The sequence below is a fragment of the Schistocerca serialis genome, chromosome 3 (genome assembly GCF_023864345.2).
Source record: "Schistocerca serialis cubense isolate TAMUIC-IGC-003099 chromosome 3, iqSchSeri2.2, whole genome shotgun sequence".
Classification (NCBI taxonomy): domain Eukaryota; kingdom Metazoa; phylum Arthropoda; class Insecta; order Orthoptera; family Acrididae; genus Schistocerca; species Schistocerca serialis.
In genome coordinates, this window is record NC_064640.1 from 222,268,828 (window position 1) to 222,292,561 (window position 23,734).

A 23,734-nucleotide genomic window follows, 5' to 3' on the forward strand; every position below is an offset into this window, starting at 1 on the left:
GATCAACTGAAACTTCACACCGTCCAGATAGATATGGAACTTCTTCACTGTGCAGCCTATAGCTAATGCTTCTTTCTTTGTCTGCAAGTAGTAATAGCTAATCTTTCCCAGAAAGGACTTTAATTCTTACAGAGTTTGGGGGCAGGGCATATTGTCGATGACCTACATATGTTCTCTGGTTGAATGGATGCCTTTTTGCAGAGGAGGAAACCAAGGTACTCCACCAAGACTGGAAAAACTTACACTTACTGAAGTTACATTTCAGGCTCTCAGGTGATAAGCAAGAAAACAAAGTTTGGGGGTGCTCATCTGTAGATGCCCCCATCATGATGTCATCTAAATAACTGCCACACTAGAGAACACCCTGACTCAGTTATTCTAAGAAGCACAAAAAAAAAGAAAAGCTGGAGCACTAGTGATTCCAAATAAAAGCTGGGTACACCAGTACAAGCCAAAGGATGTGCTAAACACTAGCAATTCACAGGAATCTGAATGTGACAGCAGCTTTAAATATGAATCTAACAGATCAGTCTTCATGTAACAGTCTCTGTTCTGCAGCCTGGAGATCATGTCCTCTGGTTGTGGAACTCGGAAAGAATCTATGATCAACTGGTCATTCACAGCCTTAAAATAGCCACACAGCCTGAGAGACCATCCAGTTTTTTGACAATGACAAATGAAAAGCCCACTGACTCGAAGAAACTGGGGTGACCACATTGAAGGTGAGCAACCTGTCCAGTTGTGCCTTGATTGCATCCTAGAGGACATGAGGAATTGAGCATACCCACACAAAGGTGGCCAGAACCTGGCTTCAAGTGCAGACGTGCCTTGACAAATGCCACTTGACCCAGACCTGAAGTGAACAACTGCAAAAAGGAGGTCATAAACGCTTCAATTCCTTGAAATGGAATGTCCAAGGATTACAAATTCATGTTCACAAGAATGGAAAATCCAAAGTGCTTCAAGGCATCAAATCCAAAAATGTTTTCTGCTGTGCCTTAAGAAACTCCCAAAAATGAAAGCAAGTGTAACATAGTTTTATATGAGACCTCTGTCAAAAACACTCCCTGCACTGGGATTTCATGACCATCATAGGCCATGACCTCCATCTGAAATAGGTACAGCAGAGGAAAGCTCAGCATCATATAGGTAGAACTATTGATCAAAGAAGAAGATGCACTAGTATCCACCCTCTGTTCTTGTCAAGAGCTTACAGGGAGATCAACCACAGTTCCACCAATTAGGTGTCCTATTCTGGCTCAGTTATATTCTCAGTCATGAGAACCACCTCATTTATATTGCTAAAGTGTAAGGAGACAATCTTGTGACCAGTATCCACATTTGCCTTCCGCTCATAGCTTCATGAATGTATTTCTGTTCACCATTTGAGGATGAACTTGCCAGGTCATGCATGTCAGAAGGTGCAGCAATATCAGTGTTCAAAGTTGATGTCCCATGAGATGCAAGAATATTGGTTGCGAACTACACATTAAAGTACTCTTTATGAGTTGTTTCTCCTAAGTCTTTGTTACAGTTCCTTGATAGTCACAAAGAATTCAAAAATCCAGTCTATTTTCTCACTGATTCCTTTTTTAGTTTCTAATACAAAATTTTAAAATTTTTCTTATACATTATAAAGTGCAGTGAATAACTTCCAAAATCTTTTGTTCCTCATCATAGCAATTCCTGGATGTAATTATTTTTCAACTGTGATAAACCTTTTCCTGTAATGTATTCTTTTGATCATTTGCGTCACTAATGGCTTCCTCTTCTTGAATATGAAAGAATTTCACGACACACCTCTACTTTCACATAATCAGAAATACAATCATAACTGTGTGCAAGTTGTTGGCCTGAAGGAAATATTCTACCAATTGGGTTATTTTGCTGTAGTAATACTATCCTTGTGTGTACAAAAATAGAATGCATTATCACTTGGTTGATGCACATGTTCTCCATTGTACTAGCACTATAAAGAACAAATTTAATTATATCAATATGAAGTTCAGATGTAATAATTGTGGGAAAAAGTGATGCTTGCTCAAAAATGACTTTAGAAACCGCCACTACAATTCAAAATAAGTACCTGTACTGTCAGAAGATTTGGCGAAAAGCTTAATGACTGAAAATGGTACGCTATACAACTTTGGTATCGTGAAAATATGTTGCTGTTCTTAATTAACACTTTTATAATCAGAAAAGTAACAGAAGTAGATACAACAGTATGTCATGTTTATGCAATAGAGTGATGTCACATTTCCTCTCTCATAACTAGTTTTGAAGAATAATTTGTGGCAGATTCTCACATGAAACATACAGCAGAAGAAACATTTTCCAAATAGAAACTATATACTGTTATTTCAAATTGTAAGTATTTTTTTTTCTTTTGAGCTATTGCCTTTCTTACACACCACAGTATGTGAAAGAAAAACTTTTACTGAATTATGTGTATTAGAGAACTCTGAGGTCACAATTTTTTCAGCATGTGACTGCAATTCTATTGGTGCACTTGACAACTTCTGTGATGTTCAGACTGGCCAGTGCAAGTGCAGAGCCAATACGTACGGCCGAGAATGTGATCAGTGTCAGCCAGGTTTCTGGAATTTCCCCAACTGTCAGCAGTGTACATGTAATGGGCATGCTGATGTTTGCGACCCTCAAACAGGAGCATGTACAGAATGTCGTGACTTTACATTGGGCCATAACTGTGACAGGTATGAACAGTAATACTTTGTTTTCATGAGATGTATTATGTATGATTTCCAGGTACCCTTTTTCAAACAGCATTTGGTACTCAGTCAAAAAAAAGGGGGGGGGGGGACACTATTGCTTGCATATTGTTTTATTGCAGTGATAACTTTGTTTAACTTGTCTTACAGTTTTTTGTGATCATTATCATCAATTTCTCACCATATGGGAGCATAGAGCAAAGGAGAGCCACATATTACCTTTTAGTTTGCAACACTCACCTTGTATGATGATTGTTATTTTTTCACATCATTGTTTCTATTTCATCCAGGACATTCCGTTATCACTTTATCCATCATTACAGGATGTTAATCTTTAACTGCATTGAGTTATAGTTTTATATTTGTAAATGTTGTAAGATTTGACAGATTTATTTAATTAGTTTTTAAATTGATAGTAATCCTTTACTGTTTCATATTAATGTATGACAGTTGTAATTTTCTGCCTTTCCCATTTTATTTTTTCCTCTTCAGCTTTGTGGGTAAGTGCCCCATATGTAGAAAGCTAGAGGTTCCAAACTTGTTTTTGTGCAGTTGCCCTATTGGATGTTATTTAAATATACTGAGTTATGTTGGCTATCTTTAAAAAAAAAAAATGCCCGTCTTTTTGTGCATAATTTTTGTGACCTAAAAGATGAGACAGAATGGAATGGGACATACAGTGTTACGAAGTGACTATAGATTGTGATGTATTAGTGGACAGCTGTTTTTCAGCCTTAAACTCTGCCCTATGCTGTGACAGTTTTCATAAATATCAATCTACTAATTGGCAATTGATGAGCAGCTTACCATAGATATGTCCATGTGCTCACTCTGGAAATGTTCTGCACAAGGTCAAACACAAAAGGAACAACACTGAAGCTGCAAATTTGTGTACTTACTAAACATGTTCAGTTAGTGGTGGTTGCCTTCAAAGTAATACTCACCTAAGACATCGTACATACCTTCATTCCCTTTGTAGGGCCCAGCTGGCCAAGGGTGGAGCTGAGTGGTGGACCAGTTGGGTTCAGTGACAGATTGGTGATTGAAAAGAAACATTTTAATTGCAAAATTTATTTGTTGTCAATGAGAGACAGCAATGCACCACTCCAGCACAGCAGGCCGGCAGCTGTCAGCAGGCAGCTGATCCCTGCCACAGATGAATGGTACTTGCGTCACTGCCTTGCAATGCTAATGTCAGACCTGGGAGGCAATCCAGCAGCCCATCAGTAGGCCATAGTGTGATAGGCTGCTGTTCAATCCTGGTCTTGAATCCATGGCTGCAACTGGTGGTGCCCTGTTGTCTCATTGTCTAGGGTAGCTCTGGTGTCATGGCCACACTGTTGGGTTTCAAAAAAATATCCATGGATCGGGTTGCTGAATGGCTTTCTGTATCAAGTAAGTAAAAGCTGTCCAGAACAAAATTACAGTCACTATGGCACTAGGAATTGTGATACTCGAGGTCGTGGTTATCCATCATCTACCATCCCAATACTGCAGTGATCTGCCCCTCCTGTGCAGCTATCGTCTGATTCAGAGAATGAATGAGACTTGTTTCCCAGGTGTCATTTAAGAAGGTAAAGTTTCATTTAGGAAACATCGCCAAGGGTTCATCCAGTCAATAAAGCCACAGTTGTGTCATGTTCAAGTGAGTAATGCCCATCATTGGAGCTGGTAAATTAAATGTTGGTCCTGTAATATCAAACATGATTCCATTAACGAACACCCTACTGTCTCTTAGATCCATGTTTCTTGCTCCCATAAGCTTCCCTTGTTCATGACAACTCACCACTACTATTACATCAACATACATCAAGAATACACAATGTAGATCTGCTCACTGAAAGTGTGGCTTCAGTTCCATCACCTCCTTTCAGCATGGCTGTCCCTGCCTTGCCCCTGAACAATTATATGGAACATGTTTTTCCTCCCCTCTGTATCATGCAAGTAGGACATATTGCCCCCACCCCACTTTGACGTTGTTGTAGTTCTTCTGCAGTCATTAAAACAGGTCTCTCTTCTGCTATTAGTAAAACACCTCTCTCTTCAATCTGCATGAACTTCCCCTCTGTTTTTGACCTTACTGGATATGTGTACTGTGTAACACCTAAACAGTGTGGGTCTGTGTGCTGCTGGTAGTTTAACTGATATTTACAACTGTGCAGTATCCATTCTCACCTCTACAGTTGTGCAATGATAGTAGAAAGGTAGGTTTTGATTGTTAGGCTGTGCTATCAACTTTAGTTTTGCTTGTAGCTCTTTCTGCACATTTCTTAATCACTTTAGATATTACTCAAGTGACAATAGGACAGGACTTCAACTGCAAAGGCAGTGCCTGATGAATGGCTCCTTGCAAGTGTCCCAGATGATATCCCATAATGATAGCAGAAGTCTTGTTAGTGTTATTCTTGCAACCAACACTTTAATTCATGCTTTACCTGCCTTTAAATTTGGTTTAGAGTGCTAGCTGATGCTCTGACATAATGAATTATTTCTCCAGTGAGCACTGTTAAAGCATGTGTGTGTGTGTGTGTGTGTGTGTGTGTGTGTGTGTGTGTGTGTGTGTGTGTGTGTGTGTGTGTGTGTTGTTCAGCATACCATTCTCCAAACTCCCAACATGTATGGAACGCCATTCTGCAACCATTGTATTTCCATCAAACAACTCTCTTGTGGTTTCTACTGTCCCGTTTAGCTCACTCATGTTATCTACATCCACTGTCCCAAATATTGTCTTGAGTATCCTTTCTACAGCATCTATCCAGTCTCTCCTTTCCCTCCAATATTATCATCGCACCACCTCTACTGCTTCTGACAGTTGTTCACTCAGTCACCCATATGCTACATGTAACTTCTGCTAATACTGGACTCAACATCAACACCTCCTTTAGCTTTTAAAATGCTTTGACACTCCTCAGACCACACAAATTTGATACCCTTTCTCAGCAAGTGCATAAGTGGCCTTGCTATATCCACGATCGCTCTCACATATTTTCTATAATAATTTGTGAGGCCCAGGAAAGACTGTAATTCTTAGCTCATCCCTGCTGCTGGAAAATCTCACACAGCCTGTACCAATCTCAGATCAGTCCTCACACAATCCGTGCCAATTACATATCCCAAGTAATTCACTTCCTCTAGTGCAAAATGACACTTCTCAGTACTGTTAAATGTGCTGCCTGTAATCTCCAGAATACTTCTCTCAGTCACTGCTTATGCTCTTGAATATCTCCTGAAAAAAAACTGTGTCATCCAAGTACACTAAACATTGATGAGGCTCTAATCCCTTCGACAGTCTTTCTAACAAATGCTGAAATGTTGCTGGTGCATTTTTCAAACCAAATGGCATTCTTCTATACTGATAATATCCCAAAGGTGAAGAAAATACAGTCTTTTGTCTGTCTTCTGGAATCACCTCCAACTGATGGGGTCAACTCCTCAAATCCACTATCAAGAAATACCAGCATTGCCCAAGATTCTCAACTGTATCTGTGATGCTTGGAATGGGGTGACCATCTGTGATCAAATGTTGATAGTTGCAGCAAAGTAGATACTGCCTTATACTGTCCATAGATTTTTTGGGCATGATTACAATTCCTGCCACCCCTGCGCAACTTAAAAAAAAAAAAGAGAGAGAGAGAGAAAAACCCTATCTGAACAAGCCATGAATGCCCAATGGTACTGACCAGCTGCCATGTTATCCCCATCCCTTAGGCATCACTGGATGCAAATATGGAGGGGCATGTGGTCAGCACAATGCTCTCCCGGCTGTAGTCAGTTTTCATGATCAGTGTCATTACTTCTCAATCAAGTAGCTCCCCAACTGGCATCACAAGGGCTGAGTGCACCCCACTTGCCAACAGCATTTGGTAGACCCGGACAGTGACCCATCCAAGTGCTAACCAAGCCTTACAGTGCTTAACTTTGGTGATCGGATGAGAACTGGTGCTACTGCTGCAGTAAGACCATTGGCCATGGGCAACTATGTTTTTCTATTATCCCCTCAGCTAACTGCTGGTTGATAAATTACTCTAAAATTGGCTGCAGGCACCATGGTATTCTGTATAGTTTCCAGTACACCGGCACTTCATTCCCCCCTAGAAATCCTGTGTTTCATGAGGGGCATTGCAGTGAATGGCTGCCATGGAAAAAACAAATCCTGAAACTCTAACAACAGTTCTTCCATATGTGCTCTGTCTGTTCCTCTCAAATGTTTAACCTTCTCGCACAACTTAATCGTAGTGGCATGTTGTGTGGCAGCCTCTTCATAGCTCACACCTTCTGTGCAGCATTCTTCCTCTTCTGGAATATCTAACACTGCCGCTAATGTTCCTTTCAGCAATGTAACCTCCTTGGCACCAAAATTACTCATGTTTTGCTGTACCCATATAACACTTCATCTCACAAAACAACACACTGCATCTAATAAATCAATACCCTCCAGTCATTTCACTATACACAACATGCCAACTGGAAAGTCAGGGTCCACACTCACCCACAGCAACTTCCCAGTGGCACTCAACACACAATAATTCGAATTAAGCTTTAGTGTCACTGCTCATGGCTTAACTTAATTGCGTACTATGATAGACACTCCTCGTGATAGATCAACATTGTCAACAGTGTACCCTAGCTGGTATTTCTTCCCACTAAATTCCACCACATGCTGTTAAAGATCAATTATGGCATAATGCTGATGCAGAAAGTCTAACACTATGATTATGCTGTAGCCCTCACTTCCACTGCCTAAACTTTGTTGCTTCCAATTGAAAATTAACCATTACCAACCTCCATGGCAGTGTATCAGCATCCCACACCCCATACAAACTACACTGAAGAGCCAAAGAAACTGGTGCACCTGCCTAATATTGTGTAGGAACCTTACGAGTGGCATGGTCTCAACTAATGTTTGAAGTAGAGCTGTAGGGAATTGACACCATGAATCCTGCAGGGCTGTTGATAAATCCATAAGACTACGAGGGGGTGGAAATCTCTTCTGAACAGCACGTTCCAAGGCATCCCAAATATGCTCAATAATGTTCATGACAGGGGATTTTGGTGGCCAGCGGAAGTGTTTAAACACAGAAGAGTGTTCCTGGAGCCACTCTCTAGCAATTCTGGAAATGTGGAGTGTCACATTGCCCTGATGGAATTGCCCAAGTCCAGCAGAATGCAAAATGGACATGAATAGATGCTGTTAATCAGACAGGATGCTTACATACATGTCACCTGTCAAGAGTCATATCTAGACAAATCAGGGGTCCCATATCACTCCAGCTGCACATGTCCCACACCATTATAGAGCCTCCACCAGCTTGACAGTCCCCTGCTGACATGCAGGGTCCATGAATTCATGAGGTTGTCTCCATACCCGTACACATCCTTCTGCTCAATACAATTTGAAATGAGACTCGTCCAACCAGGGAACATGTTTCCAGTCATCAACAGTCCAAGGTCAGTGTTGACAGGCCCAGGCGAGGCACAAAGCTTTGAGACATGGTGCAGTTATCAAGGATACACAAGTGGGCATTTGGCACTGAAAGCCCATATCAATGATGGTTCACACACTGACACTTGTTGATGGCCCAGCGTTGAAATCTGCAGCAATTTGTGGACAAAAAGCTTTGTGACATGGTGCAGTTATCAAGGATACACAAGTGGGCATTTGGCACTGAAAGCCCATATCAATGATGGTTCACACATTGTCACTTGTTGATGGCCCAGCGTTGAAATCTGCAGCAATTTGTGGAAGGGTTGTGTCTCTGTCACATTGAATGATTCTCTTCAGTCATAGTTGGTCCTGTTCTTGCAGGCACTTTTCCAGCCATAGTGATGTCAGAGATTTGATGTTTTACTGGATTCCTAATATTCACAATACACTCAGAAAATGTTCATACAGAAAAATCCCCACTTCATCACTACCTCGGAGATGGTGCGTCCCGTCACTCGTGCACTAACTATAACACCACATTCAAACTCACTTAAATCTTGATCTGCCACTGTAGCAGCAGTAACTGATTTAACAACAGCACTAGACCCTTGTTGTCTTATGAAGGCACTGCTGACCGCAGCACTCTATTCTGCCTGTTTATATATCTCTGTATTTGAATACGCATGCCTCTACCAGTTTCTTTGGTACTTCAGTGTATAACATGGTGTGTCCCATTGCCTCCTATCTACTAAATCTCTCAAGGCCACTGCCACAGGCACCCAAGTGTCCACCATAAACTTATATCTTCTCCTGGCCTCACAAAAGTAACTTTGAAGTTGAAGTGACCCATGTCCGTCAAAAACCTCACAGTGAGGATACTGTAAGCTTTGACTCAGATGTCAAGCTTCGGGGGGTGGCAAACCATCTTCTGACCACTGCTGGTGATGTCAGTTCTCCTGACACCACTCTGTAGGGCCTGGCTGGCCAAGGGTGCGACCAAGTGGTGGGTCATTGGGGCCCAGTAACAGACTGGTGGTTGAAAAGACACTTTATTGGTTTTAATTACAACATTTCTCATCATCAGTGAGAGGCAGTTACACCCTACTCTGGCGTAGCAGGCCAGCAACAGTCAGTGGACAACTGGCCCCCACTTCAAATGGACGGTGCTCGCAGTGACCAGTGATGCTGACTTCAGACCTGGGAAGGAAGTAGACTATAGTATGAAAGGCTGCTACCCCATCCTCGTCTTGAACCCATGGCTGCAGCTGGCAGTACCCAGTCATCTTGTTGTCTAGTATAGCCCTGGTGTCATAGTAGTACTGTTGGGCTCCAAATGCCTCTGTCTCAAAATTCACAGTTATTCATACTGTTCCAGAGTGCATTTGTTGCATTGCTGACTGGCTCTTAGTCACGTAGCTTATAACATAGTTGTAGCCCCAGTGTGGTGACTCCATCCAGCATGCTTAAGCTATTACCATTGCACAATGTAGGTTTTGCAGAGTACAACTGGCCAGTCTTGCAACCCATTAGGATACTTGTTGCTGCACTGTGCTTACTGGCCACACCAGCCAGTGGTAGCTAATGCAACATTCCATGGCAGCTCTTACAGATTTTACCTGAGGCTAGGCAGCGGCATTGACACCTTCATAGGTCAAAACACTTTTCAGTGTCATTTTCCCTGTAGCTGCCCAGAAGCTCCACCAATTTTGTCTTCTGGTTGAATTCAAGGACATGTCTGTAGTAAACTGCTTATCTATTGTTATTCAGTCGATCAGTTTTAATTAAATTTGTTACAGCATAAAGGCACATAAGGACTGAAAAACAATTGCAAACCACTATCCCATGACAAATAGCTTATTAGCAATATGAGAAGTGTCATTTTTTTTCTCAAGGTTTCTTTTCTACATTAAAATAATTATAATGTATAAGTGTCTGTGATATTTGCAATTTATTGGCTGTCTAATTCTCTGTTAGCTTTTGTTAATTTATGAAAAATTTGTTGTGAATCAGATGCATTGAAGGATACTATGGAGATCCTAGAATTGGTATTGACATACCATGTAGGCCATGTCCATGCCCAGGAACAGCTGATTCAGGGCATTCATATGCAACACGATGTGCCCTAGATACATTAACTCAAGATGTAGTCTGTGAATGTGATGTTGGATACGCAGGTAATGATGAAATCAAATTACTTTTAAAGTTATTCTCTGAATATTTTAAGTACAGAATCAAATATTTTTGTAGGTTTCGGTCTGTATGAAATGAGCTATGCCTTTGCTAATTTAAGCAGCTGCGCATAACATTCTTAAATGTTATGTTTTCATTTTTTTCTTTTAAATTTTCAGGATCTCGGTGTGACGTTTGTGCAGACAACTATTTTGGAAATCCAGAGACTCCTGGAGGATCATGTCGGCCATGTAACTGTAGTAAAAATATTGATCTCGCTCTTCCTGGTAACTGTGATGCTCGCTCTGGTGAATGTCTCCAGTGCCTCTTTCATACAGAAGGATTCCATTGTGAAATATGTAAAGCAAACTATTATGGTGACGCAATAAACCAGCAGTGCGCAGGTACTGTAATCATTAAAGAGAAAAAGATTACAATATGTAAATTTCAAAGCGAAACTGTTCAGCAACACCTTGAAAACATACTGAAATAGCATCAACTAACTTAAATTCCACTTCATATTTAGTTTTCATAGATCTGTTTCTTTTCTTTCAGAAGTATGTTGTTCAGACCTAGGAAATTCCTTGTTGCAAACTTTGTTTTCAGTATCTGACAACTTGAAAATGAGGGAATTGGGTATCGAAAAAAAAAAACAAGAGCTATTTATAGAGTAAATGCTTAGACACTTGTTTTACATAACAACTAGCATTCAACCTAAGAAGAGACTTCTTTACTTTTAAAAAAATTTAAAACATAGTCTCCTTGTTTACATTAGATTTTTCAGAAATATGCCACTGCTATTTCAGTGTTTGTTTTAAAAATTCCCTATCTCCAGTAGTAATCAAATTTTGATGCACTACCTTACTAGTCTCAGAAGATACATGGCAGTTCCATAGATAGAATCAAAAGTGAAGAATCATTTAATGCTTTCAGCTTAAATGTGATTCTTGGTCTTGTATAGCTGAATACTTGTGTGCTTTTCCATTTCCGTAGGTGTTCCATGTGGATTAAGTATGATGTACAATAATCCTTTTAGAGTTCAAGTTTCTACCAGTGTTAGCCTGAAAAATTGTTGCTTCTAGACTAATTCAATCTAACGAAAGTGAAAAATCAGAAAAAACAGTGCTGTATTGTGTGAAAAGTACATATTACACAATTTATACAAATTATATTAAACTAATTTGTGTGTATACTTCATTTTACAGAATGTGTTTGTGACATCCTTGGGACTAACAACACGGCAGGACCATGTGATCGCAATACAGGACAGTGTCCTTGTTTGCCAAATGTTATTGGTCAAAAATGTGATGAATGTAAACCAAACCACTGGAAAATAGCCAGTGGTACAGGCTGTGAACCCTGTGGTTGTGATCCTATAGGTTCTACAGCTGAACAATGCAATCTTGTAAGTATACTGATCACTAAAAAATATAATAATATTTTAGAGTGAGCAACACTTAAACTCTCGTATTTGAAACTATGTTACTGTTAACTTGAAGTTCCATTGTTTTACAGTTTGATGGACAATGTACCTGCAAGCCAGGATTTGGAGGACGGCAGTGCAATGAATGCCAAGCTAATCATTGGGGAAATCCTACAGTAAAGTGTCATGGTCAGTACTTGGAAGAAATCTTGTAGTTGGAAATCCTAGTCTCAACTATGGAAAAGATACTTATATTTTCATTGTTACGATGTGTATTGTGTATATTTTGAAAAAAAAAATCCACTAAGATTATATTAACATCATTGCCCAGTTGAGCTGTTGTACCAATATAGTGTAGTCATGCTGGCACTTGTTGTTCTTAAGGAGGACATCATGTGAAAGCTTGGTAATATTTTCAGACTTGTTTACATGCCTATTAACCATTTAATTTTTTAACTATATGTCATTACATGTACTCCTTCTGTTACTTATTTTCCACCAAGGACTTTTGATTGCCATACTCATACCAATTTTGGTTAGGTGTAAAGTACAATAATTTATTCTTGCAACAGTCTAAGACAGCGGGAAAATTACGAGGGAGGATCAGAAAGTAACATGAAATAATTGTTTTCTCCACTGGCATTGCAGCTAGAATGTTGAAATTTCATAATGATATAGTCTGAAGTTTGCACTACTGACAGTGTTTTGTTTCCATGTGCAGCTCTAACAAGAGAAGTCTAAACTATGAAACAAACACGGCGTGCATGTTACTGTCATCAATGTGTGAAGAACAGTGAAGTGTAGTGTGATATTTGTGGGCTAAAGGACATAAACCGAGTGAAATTCACAATGACATGCAAGGCATGTATGGGGACAACTGTATGGACCATAAAAATGTCTCCAGGTGGTGTGCATTCTTCCACGAGGGCTGTATAAGCCTTAGTTATTTGTCATGCTCCAGGTGGCTGATAACAGCTGCAACTCTGCAGAATGTCAGAGACATTGAGGCAACAATTTTGAACAACCATCATGTGCAACTGTGAACCTCTTCTCAGCAGTCCAACATTTCCTATGGTACAGTGTATGAAATTGTTCATGACATGTTGAACTTTACAGCTAGTACTCACTGGGTGCTTATGAACCTGATAGACAACTACAAGGATTAGTGAATAATGACAAGCTTGGATCACTTAATGTACTATGCTGCAGAAGGGCATGACTCTCTGAAAGGAATCATCACTGGTGGAATATGCATAGTGTGCTATCGGTGAGCTCTGCTGAACACGGGACCATTGTGAATGCTGCAGCCTAAATCAAAACTTTTCTTAAGTTGCATTGTGCCCTGCATGACAAACGCCACAACTTTACTGCTGACAATGTCAGACAACTTCACGATAGTGCTTGCCCCCCTGTTGCTGTTCCTGTTTGTGAGAAAATTGGCAAATTTGGGTGGGAGGGGCTCCGGGATCCACCATAAAGTCCGGACCTTGCACTGTCGGACTTTCATCTGTTTAGTCACATGAAGAAATTCCTGATGCACCAGCACTTTGCAACAGATGTGAGTGTGAAATCAGCAGTCCGCAGATCGTTATATTCTAACCAAATGGATTTCTACAAACAGGGCACGTTGAAACTGGTACCAGAATGGGAGAAATGTGTTGAGTACATTGGTGATGATGTAGAAAAGTAGGTAAAAGGTGCAAATTTATTTCTGATTTATTTGTTTTGTTACATATTAAGATTTTGGTAATAATATTATCAAGAATTACTTTCTGATCTTCTCTCGTGTATCTTGTAATAATTGCTCATTGCTGTATAGACTTCTGCCAAGCAAAGTCTGTCAAAATTGTCCATAATGAATGCTGCAAACATTGACTCTTGCAGATGTAAAGGGTACTTATATTCATTCAGTTAACCACAGGACAGTGCCAAGAATCAAGACTCTACTATTATGTCTGTGTGGGAGAGATAGCAAATAAGGAATGCAATGTTGAAAAAACTAAGGATAAGAAAGGAGAAGCAGATAATGAGATGCCATTTTTCAGACACTCTTTTTATTTTAGCAGTAGAAGAAATCTGTAGAAAGACACGTTGAGATAGAGACAGAAGGAAACTTAGTAGTTGAATGAAAATGTGTAAGATGAGGATTAAGAAAGAAATAAGCTAATAACAAAATCAGAGAATGAAACTCAGCTTACACAAATGACAATAAAATAGTAGGTTGGGCACCAGAACATGGAAAAACTCATTTGAACGTAGTGTTCAACAGTGTTAATTTCGCAGCTTAATTCCTAAATATGAAACAGTGAACCAATAACTTGTAGTGGAAAGAAAACTGAATTTTGACTTCCATTTGCTACCAAAGATGTAAAACATTTTTGTACACAGCATTGCAGACAGTAAGTGGAAAATTGGGGCCAAACTGCACAATAGCTCTGGGTTCAGTGTGGGGCGGTGGCGGGGTACTGAGTGGACTGCTGTGGCCTGTTGTGGGATTGTGTACCACTGCGGGCTATGGCGGGGACGAAGCCTCTCCATCGTTTCTAGGTCCCCACTTCCATACAATAAAATACAAGTGGAAAACTGGTGAGAAGATACAAATGAATCAGGGAAGTGATGACATAGCACTGTAAATGGGAAGTGCATTAATCAACAATTGTAATGTGGCCAGAAGCCATGTTGAACTTCATTTGAGATCATGTAAAGCCCTTGGGTTTCCAGCCGGGTGGAAGCATTAAAGATACTGTAATGTTTTGAGAAGTCTTCATTTTCCGGTGAAGTGATGAGATATTGTGGATGCCTCAATATTTTAGACAGGTGTTCAATAAGTAATGCAAAACTTTTTTTTCTGAAAACAGATTGGTTTTATTCAGGATTCCAATACACCATATTATTACCCATTCTTTTGCTAAAAAACCCTATTTTTCAACATAATCTCAGTTCAGTGTGATAGCCTTATGTCACCTTACTGGGAGGGCCTGTATATCTGCATGGTACCTCTCTACTGGTTGACATTGGAGCCAACATCTTGCTCATCCACAAACTGCTTCACACAAAGTGCATCCTTCATTGGGCCAAACAGATGGAAGTCAGAAGGTGTGAAATGTGGGTAATAGGGTGGGTTAGGAAGAACAGTCCAATGAAGTTTTGTGAGCTCCTCTCGGATGCACAGACTTGTGAGGCCTTGGGTTGGCATGGAGAAGGAGAAGTTCATTTGCATTTTTGTCGAGATGAACATGCTGAAGTCGCTTCTTCAGTATCATGAGGGTAGCACAATAGGCTCCAGACCTTTCCACTGCATGTTGAGGGAGGACATCAAACAGAATATCCCCTTCAGAGTCCCAGAAGACTGTTGGCATGACCTTAGCAGCTGAGGGTGTGGCTTTGAGCCTTTTCTTCAGAGGAGAAGTGGCGTGGTACCAATCCGTGCATTGTCGTTTTGTTTCCAGTTCGAAGTGATGAACCCATGTTTCATCACTTGATGATGATCGACAAAAAGTTATCATGATCAGCTTCATACCAAGCAAACAGTTCTGCACAGATTGTCATCCATTGCTCTTTATAGTCTTCTGCCAGGGGGCGCACCGCAAGGAACCCAGCGAGAACACAACCTTGAGTACTGCAACTGATGGACTAGTGTGTCAGCACTACCAACAGAGATGCCCAGTTGAGCAACAAGGTGTTTGATTGTTATCCATCAATCATCTCAGATGAGTGTGTCAGCATGTTCCAGCATAGCAGGCGTCACAGCTGTATGCAGCCAGCCAGCACGTGGGAGATCAGACAGGTTTGCACGACCTTGTTGCGATAATGATAGACTCCTCATCCAACAAAGCATTGTGCTTTAGTTAACTGCCAGGTCTCTGCTGATATTCTGTAAGTGCCTATGTATATCTGTGATGCCCAAAGAAAGTCAATGACAGCTCTCTGTGTGTATGCAGATATATTATAGGTGCCATCTTGAAGGCCGTGTATAGCACCACCACATATTGGTATTTCATGAAACTATAGGAGCTGAAGCAGGAGTATTCCTTGATGTCCCACAACAAATTCTTCACTTTTTGAACTGAAACTGGCTGAGAAAAAAAAAAAAAGTGTTGACCTATCGGATACCAGTGGTGTGCCACCTCCACCAAGCTGCAAGCAGCTAGGTCCTGTGTGGTTGGTGGGGGTGGGGGTGCACTTGAATTTCTACAAGGTCACTCAGGATGCATCTTGCATCCTGGACAGTGCTGAGAATGCTTTCATGGTATTGCTTCTAATGTGGGATTCCACGAAAAACTAGGTTGGTAAACTTCAACCCTATTGACAAGATTTTTGTGTATACTTATTTTATTGATTTCTTTACAATGGTGTCCCAGCAACCCATTGCTCAGGATAGCAACTTGGTGTTCTCAAAATCAAAAGTGTGGTATTGCTGTGCCACTACTTATTTCTCTGGGTGTCTTAGTTTTTCACACCTTATGCATTCCCCCACAGTATTTTGAGATGCAGCACTGTGACTGTCTGATGTAATGGTAACCACATTCACAAGGGATGCTGTATATCCCTGGTGTGTTAAGTTTGGTGGGTCTTCACAAGTACAAGATACTCTGTCTTGTGTGGTGGTTGGAAGATGGTTTTGATGTTTCACTTTTCTAGCAACCTCTCAATATGGCAGAGTGTGGCCCACAGTAAGGGAAGAGAGAGTCTCTTGCATCCTTCCTCCTCTCTTCATTTTTCTGAATCTTTTTTATTCTTGAACATCTTTTGATCAGTGCTTCACTGTACCCATTTTTAAGGAATAAATCCTTTGGGAGTTATGGCTCAGCTATGAAGCTTTGTCTGTTGCAGGTGATATGCTCCCTGTATACCATGGTTCTTAGCACTGTCTGCCTCTGCTGCAGATGATGGCAGGTTGTTGCATGCAGGTACAGATACAGGTCTGTATGGGTCTTCTTCCTATACACTGTATTCTTTTTTATCAGTTTATCCAAGAAAGGAAGACGTCCATTCTCCTCTGCTTCCATAGTGAAAGTAATATTGTGATGGCTGCTGTTAAGATGGCTCAGAAACTCATCCAGCATCTGTCATGTTCCCACACTACAAATGTATTGTTGAGATAGCAGAAGTAGTGCTCAGGTTTATATCAAACAGTTTGAAGTGCCACCTCCTCAACATGTTAAAGTGTTGTTCTATGTTGAGATCTCAGGGCCACTACACCTGCTTGCTCAAAAGATTCCCTGTTACACTTGAAATAAACGGTAATCAGTGCATGCTCAAAAAACGTAGGTATTTGTGGCTCAAGCTGTTGGGCCAGATCACTAAGAAGTCATGAAGAGGTACTATTGGGGAGAATTATGCAACATCAAAGCTTGTGAGCAGGTCATCTCTTGGCAGTCAAGTGCCCTTAAGTACTTTAACAAAATCAACTGAATGCCTTACATGGTGACTGCATCAAAACATTACTTCATTACCTTCACCACAGAAGTAGAGGAGAATGGATATCTCCTTTACCTGGATATTCTAGTAAAGGAGGCAGATGGTACACTAGGCCATGCAGTGTATGGGAAGAAGAACCACACAAACCTGTACCTACTTGCAACGAATTGCCACCATCCAGCACAGATGCAGATAGGGCTAACACCTTGATACATAGGGTGCATGTCATCTGTGCAAAAGGAAGCCTCCCATATGAGCTACTACACCGAAAGGAAATGTTCCATAAAAATGGGTACAGTGAAGCACAGATTAGAAGGGTGTTAAAAAAAGATGCAGCAAGCTGAGAAGAGGAAGATGCAGACTAGTGGCTCTTTCTTTTGTAAACCCTCATTGCCAGTTTTGTAAAGGCCTCATCACTACTGCTGTGGAGGCCAAGTTGCCACTGTTGTTACAGTAGGCAAGTTCATGAAATGTCTTCTGGTGCAGTACACCGCTAAGACAATTTCTCCCTGCCACTGTTACACAGCAATGCCTCAGGGCCAGGTAACAGAAGGTTCTACAACACCCCAAAAAATTAGTAATGAAGTCACACAAATGAGTTAAAAAGGTTTACTTATCTTTGTGACTTGTTGAATAATGAAGTCTGCAACACTGCTTGTAATATAACACAAAAAAGGCCCTCAATGACTACCCGCAAATAATTGTAGGTAAACTTCATAGTATATAGCAAATGCAATTTACAAAAACTGTCTGTTCACTTCTAAGAGTTCACTAAATGACACTCCCTGTTCCAAGTCAGACCTCGATGATGATATGTAACCAAGTGGATGAGAGCTGCTCTTCTGTCTTCTGAGTAGGCTTCTGTCTGTTGTTGTCCAGTCATTGGCAGATTGTACTCGAGTGGCAATTGTCCAAGGCGAAATCGATATCTTCATCCTCAGCACCACCGGTGGTGCTGGTGGTACTCGCACAAGTGGAGAGTCTCTATGGCACTGGCACCAGCTCGCATCTTTGTGCCTGTGGTACTTTTGCCCTGGCTGTGTCTTGTTCAGATGACACAGCACTTTCCTTTCTTACTTGGACCCACTGTGGCAAAATTGTGAGGCTGCATGAAACCTTAAACATCAAAACCATCCTCCAATCACTATGTAAGATGAAAGAGTTCCTTGTCCCTCTGAAAGACCCCCCAAAACTATACATGCTGGGGATATACAGAATCCCTTGTGAATGTGGCCACTAATACATTGGGCAAATGCAGCGCTGTACCACAAAATACTGTGGTGAACAAATTATGTGTGTGTAACTGGGACACACGGAGAAATTAATAATGGCAGTGTGTAGCATAAATGAATATCACACTTTTGATTTTGAGAACACAAAGTTGCTACATCAAGCAACTGGCTGATGGGACAGCATTTTAAGGAAATCAGTACAAAGAAGGATCCATAAGAACTTTGTCAATAGGTTCATAAAATGATAAGAACCTCACAGTTGCAATTAAGGCTCATCATGGTGTTTCAAGCAATTTCACATCCTTTTGTGAAAAACCTGAACTGGTGTGCCCAGACAGTAGTAAAGAAATTATACAAAAAATGAAATCCGTCTCTCAAAGCACTACTGCATTTGTTCTTATATGCATAAGAGGGGTGTATCACATTATAAACCATATTTAGGAGCCCAGCAATAAACCTAATGCCCTCTAATTGACAGAGAATAAGATGTGGAGAGAAACTGATGCACAGAACTACATCTTCAAAAACTTTGATTTAAGAAAGTATTTAACTGCAGATAAGGAGCAGTTTGTAACAACACGAAAAGAACATTTGGTAAGAATCCATGTCAGAGCCAACTATCTTCCAAGTACCATGCTGGCAAAACATTATGAAGCAGAATGAATTAACAAAATGTAAGAGGATAACAATTTCATTATGCGAGTAAAGGTGAAAAATTACCTGGAGTATATGTCCTGTAAACATGTACTCTCCTTGACAGCCAAAAGAGAAGTCCAGAGAATGAGGACTTTACTAGTATAAGTACATATAAGAGCAGAAAGTATAAAATTGTAAGTATGACAAATAGCAGATAAATTAATCACAAAATTTTGTTGATGAAGATGCTTGCAAATGATATATGTATATAATGGAATGTCTATTGCCACTGTTTTTATCGATGAGTCATATTTTTCTGGGTTTAATTGTGCACTACTGTAGTTGAACTATTGTTTTACAGCTTGTGAATGTGACCCTGATGGTTCACTTACAATGCAGTGCCACCGTGAAAATGGAACCTGTGTTTGTCTTGAGGGGATTGGAGGAGAAAAGTGCAATCAGTGTGCACGAGGCTATCTGGGTTCAGCTCCACAATGCAGTCCTTGTGGTGAATGCTTTACGAATTGGGATCGTATCCTCAACGAGCTAAGAGGTAAACAGGTCTATGTAAATTTTGTCTATTTTTCAATAATTTAATTATGCAGTTATTGCATAGATTATGTATACATTCTGTTCACTTACAATGAAATATGGAAAATAATGCCAAGTAAAAATGTGTCTCTGAAGCACACCACATATACTGTTTTTCATGTAAGTTACAGGAAACTGTCAAAAGGAAACAATATCAGGCTATCTTTTTTTGTAGTTTTGCCACAGATGTTAAGCATGTATGTTATGTCATCAGTACCAAACTTTAATATATAACTGTAAGCTCCTAGAAGAATAAAGAACTGTGTTGCGAAAACTGCTAAACGATTATTAGCTTGCATTTGTAATTTGATATCTCTATCATTTCCCAAATAGTTAAATAAGTTGTTCTTTGTCATTTATTGATTAGATCAGACAAATCGAATTATCCAAGATGCATCAAAAATTAAACAGACTGGTGCAACTGGCGCCTACACTCGTGAATTCGATCAGATGGAAAAGAAACTTGAAGAAATTAAACAGATGCTAAGCAACACTTCAATCAGTTCTCAGGATCTTGAATCACTAAACAAACTTGTGGAAGACTTGAGGTAATTTATAATGATCTCATGGTGACTGGTATTGATGAACATTTTATCTCTTCAATCATTCACTATTTATTTCTGTAAATATTGATATAAATCATACTCATTTTTCTTTATTTACTTGTTTACAGAGGAACACTCAACCATTCATCACATGGACTTGATGATGTTGAGAAAATCCTACAAAATGCAACCCAGAGGATTCTTTTGGCACATGAGGCTCTGAGAGATCTCCGTGTCAAGAAAGACAGGCTTAATGCTACAGCTCTTGGCTTAAAAGAAAATGCTACTAGGTTGCAAGAAGCAAATGTTGAAGGTATGTAAAAGGACATATATTTTGCTCATTATAGAGGTTGTTCAAAAATTTGGCAACAGTGCAGACACTAAAACCAGTGTCAGCATTAAAATAGGTAACAATACTCAGGAATAGGGATCCTAATACTAAAATGTTGAATGAAAAATAAACTAATGAAATTGTTGTAAAATTTGAAACTGATATGCAATGAAACAGAAAATAACTGGATCTCTCATTTCATCATCAAGTGGCTGAATTTGCAAGGCCCAGTTGTTGAATTGATGGAAGAAATAAATCTCACATCAGACATGTTTTCTACACATGATAATATTTTGTCCCCTTTTTACCCTTCAGTTTCATCTCCTCCTCCTTGCTAAATTCTGTTATGTCTATGAAAATTAATGAGACGATTTTCTTTCATTTTGTTTTTCAGGTGCTTTGAATCTCACACGCGAAGCATGGGAGCGCTCTGAGAAAGCTCAACAAATAGCTGATGACAGTCAGTCAGCAATTGCAGATTCAGAAAGACAGTGTAAACGTGCTGAAACCCTTGTTAATCGCACCAGTAACCAATTTCTTAGACTCCAAGATGAAAACACTGAAGCACTTGCAGACCTTGAAACTAAACTTTTAGAGCTAGAAGAACAAATTCCAGATATTAACAACCAGGTGAGACAATGTGAATAGTAGGGATTTTATGTAACATTTGCTATTTACAATTGTGTGACCATTTGTATGGTCACACAAACCTGTTGCAAAGGTGCAACTAAACATTGTTTATCCATAGTCAGTAGCAACCTGAACATATTTATTATTTAATTTTAAGTTGCAAATATCTTGTATGTAGAAGGACGAACTTATTATAACACTGAACACATCATGTACAGGTTTTGTCCCTTTTTGCTTGTCTATGTGTGACAGCTGATAGAAAGACAAATTTAAATGTCACTAAATTCTTCTTATGAATATTTACACTCCTGCAAATTGAAATAAGAACACCGTGAATTCATTGTCCCAGGAAGGGGAAACTTTATTGACACATTCCTGGGGTCAGATACATCACATGATCACACTGACAGAACCACAGGCACATAGACACAGGCAACAGAGCATGCACAATGTCGGCACTAGTACAGTGTATATCCACCTTTCGCAGCAATGCAGGCTGCTATTCTCCCATGGAGACGATCGTAGAGATGCTGGATGTAGTCCTGTGGAACGGCTTGCCATGCCATTTCCACCTGGCGCCTCAGTTGGACCAGCGTTCGTGCTGGACGTGCAGACCGCGTGAGACGACGCTTCATACAGTCCCAAACATGCTCAATGGGGGACAGATCCGGAGATCTTGCTGGCCAGGGTAGTTGACTTACACCTTCTAGAGCACGTTGGGTGGCACGGTATACATGCGGACGTGCATTGTCCTGTTGGAACAGCAAGTTCCCTTGCCGGTCTAGGAATGGTAGAACGATGGGTTCGATGACGGTTTGGATGTACCGTGCACTATTCAGTGTCCCCTCGACGATCACCAGTGGTGTACGGCCAGTGTAGGACATCGCTCCCCACACCATGATGCCGGGTGTTGGCCCTGTGTGCCTCGGTCGTATGCAGTCCTGATTGTGGCGCTCACCTGCACGGCGCCAAACACGCATACGACCATCATTGGCACCAAGGCAGAAGCGACTCTCATTGCTGAAGACGACACGTGTCCATTTGTCCCTCCATTCACGCCTGTCGCAACACCACTGGAGGCGGGCTGCACGATGTTGGGGCGTGAGCGGAAGACGGCCTAACGGTGTGCGGGACCGTAGCCCAGCTTCATGGAGACGGTTGCGAATGGTCCTCACCGATACCCCAGGAGCAACAGTGTCCCTAATTTGCTGGGAAGTGGCGGTGTGGTCCCCTATGGCACTGCGTAGGATCCTACGGTTTTGGCGTGCATCCGTGCGTCGCTGCGGTCCGGTCCCAGGTCGACGGGCACGTGCACCTTCCGCCGACCACTGGCGACAACATCGATGTACTGTGGAGACCTCACGCCCCACGTGTTGAGCAATTCGGCGGTACGTCCACCCGGCCTCCCGCATGCCCACTATACGCCCTCGCTCAAAGTCCATCAACTGCACATACAGTTCACGTCCACGCTGTCGCGGCATGCTACCAGTGTTAAAGACTGCGATGGAGCTCCGTATGCCACGGCAAACTGGCTGACACTGACGGCGGCGGTGCAGAAATGCTGCGCAGCTAGCGCCATTCGACGGCCAACACCGCGGTTCCTGGTGTGTCCGCTGTGCCGTGCATGTGATCATTGCTTGTACAGCCCTCTCGCAGTGTCCGGAGCAAGTATGGTGGGTCTGACACACCGGTGTCAATGTGTTCTTTTTCCATTTCCAGGACTGTATTTATAAAATTTATCTTGTCATAGCATGCTGGAAATACATTGTGAATATAAATAATGGAAGGTAACAAGATTTCAGATGAATTCTTCTTCAGAGCTCAGAATTCATCTGGAAGCTTAACAGTGGTGTCAGCCTAGTTAATGAGTTTATCAGTGATTCAATGCCTCAACTATATGGTGTGTTGTTACCTTTACTCCTTCCATTATTTATATCCGATAAAGGACATTCCATAACCATATTACACTGTGGGTATTATGTTTTAATAGGTACATACAAGTGTACTATGAAATAAATCTCAATGTTGTCAAGTATGCAAACTTTGGGGAGAGGCTATTATAGAAATTAAGTGTACACCAGTTATTTTTACTGAAGTTTGGCATAATGTACACAGGTTTGTGGCAAGCGTGGGGACCCATGTGACAAGCTGTGTGGTGGTGCTGGTTGTGGCAGCTGTGGAGGGCTGTCCTGTGAGCAAGGTGCTGTTACTATGGCAGAACGTGCACTCAAATTTGCTGAAGATGCCAGGAAAACTGTTGAAGATAAGGAGGCGGAAGCAGATGATTTATTAAGAGGGGTATGTTTAATCAGTTGATCATTTATTTGTCACACACCAATGAGCCATAACTTCTGCAAAGTTATTATGATAACTCAAAGCTGTATATGTACTGTCATCACACTGGAGTAAACATTCTTCATTGCACATGTATTGGGCAATGGTGATAGAATGGGAAGAACATTCTTTGTAGCAGCAATTAATCACTAAGTCAGCTATAATCATTAAAATTAATTCTATCTGTACACCTAAGCATGGCAGCAACCACTACTTTTAAAAATGAGGCTGGAGTCATTTTGGAATACAACAATTAATGAATCTTTCA

The 23,734-nt window shown here is 40.8% G+C and overlaps 1 protein-coding gene and 1 pseudogene across 2 annotated transcripts in view; one reads left to right on the forward strand and one right to left on the reverse strand.

The window, feature by feature from the left end:
* LOC126469957 (laminin subunit beta-1) overlaps positions 1-23,734 on the forward strand; it is a 358,919-nt gene that overhangs the window by 314,372 nt on the left and 20,813 nt on the right. For both annotated transcript variants that reach the window (XM_050097369.1, XM_050097370.1), the window contains 10 exons: positions 2,483-2,714; positions 10,165-10,328; positions 10,503-10,727; positions 11,529-11,728; positions 11,839-11,935; positions 19,397-19,588; positions 19,994-20,174; positions 20,300-20,484; positions 20,897-21,132; positions 23,248-23,430. In XM_050097369.1, coding sequence (XP_049953326.1) covers positions 2,483-2,714; positions 10,165-10,328; positions 10,503-10,727; positions 11,529-11,728; positions 11,839-11,935; positions 19,397-19,588; positions 19,994-20,174; positions 20,300-20,484; positions 20,897-21,132; positions 23,248-23,430 — 1,895 coding nt within the window. The remainder of the gene's footprint in view (positions 1-2,482; positions 2,715-10,164; positions 10,329-10,502; positions 10,728-11,528; positions 11,729-11,838; positions 11,936-19,396; positions 19,589-19,993; positions 20,175-20,299; positions 20,485-20,896; positions 21,133-23,247; positions 23,431-23,734) is intronic.
* On the reverse strand, positions 6,578-6,696 carry LOC126471735 (5S ribosomal RNA; annotated as a pseudogene).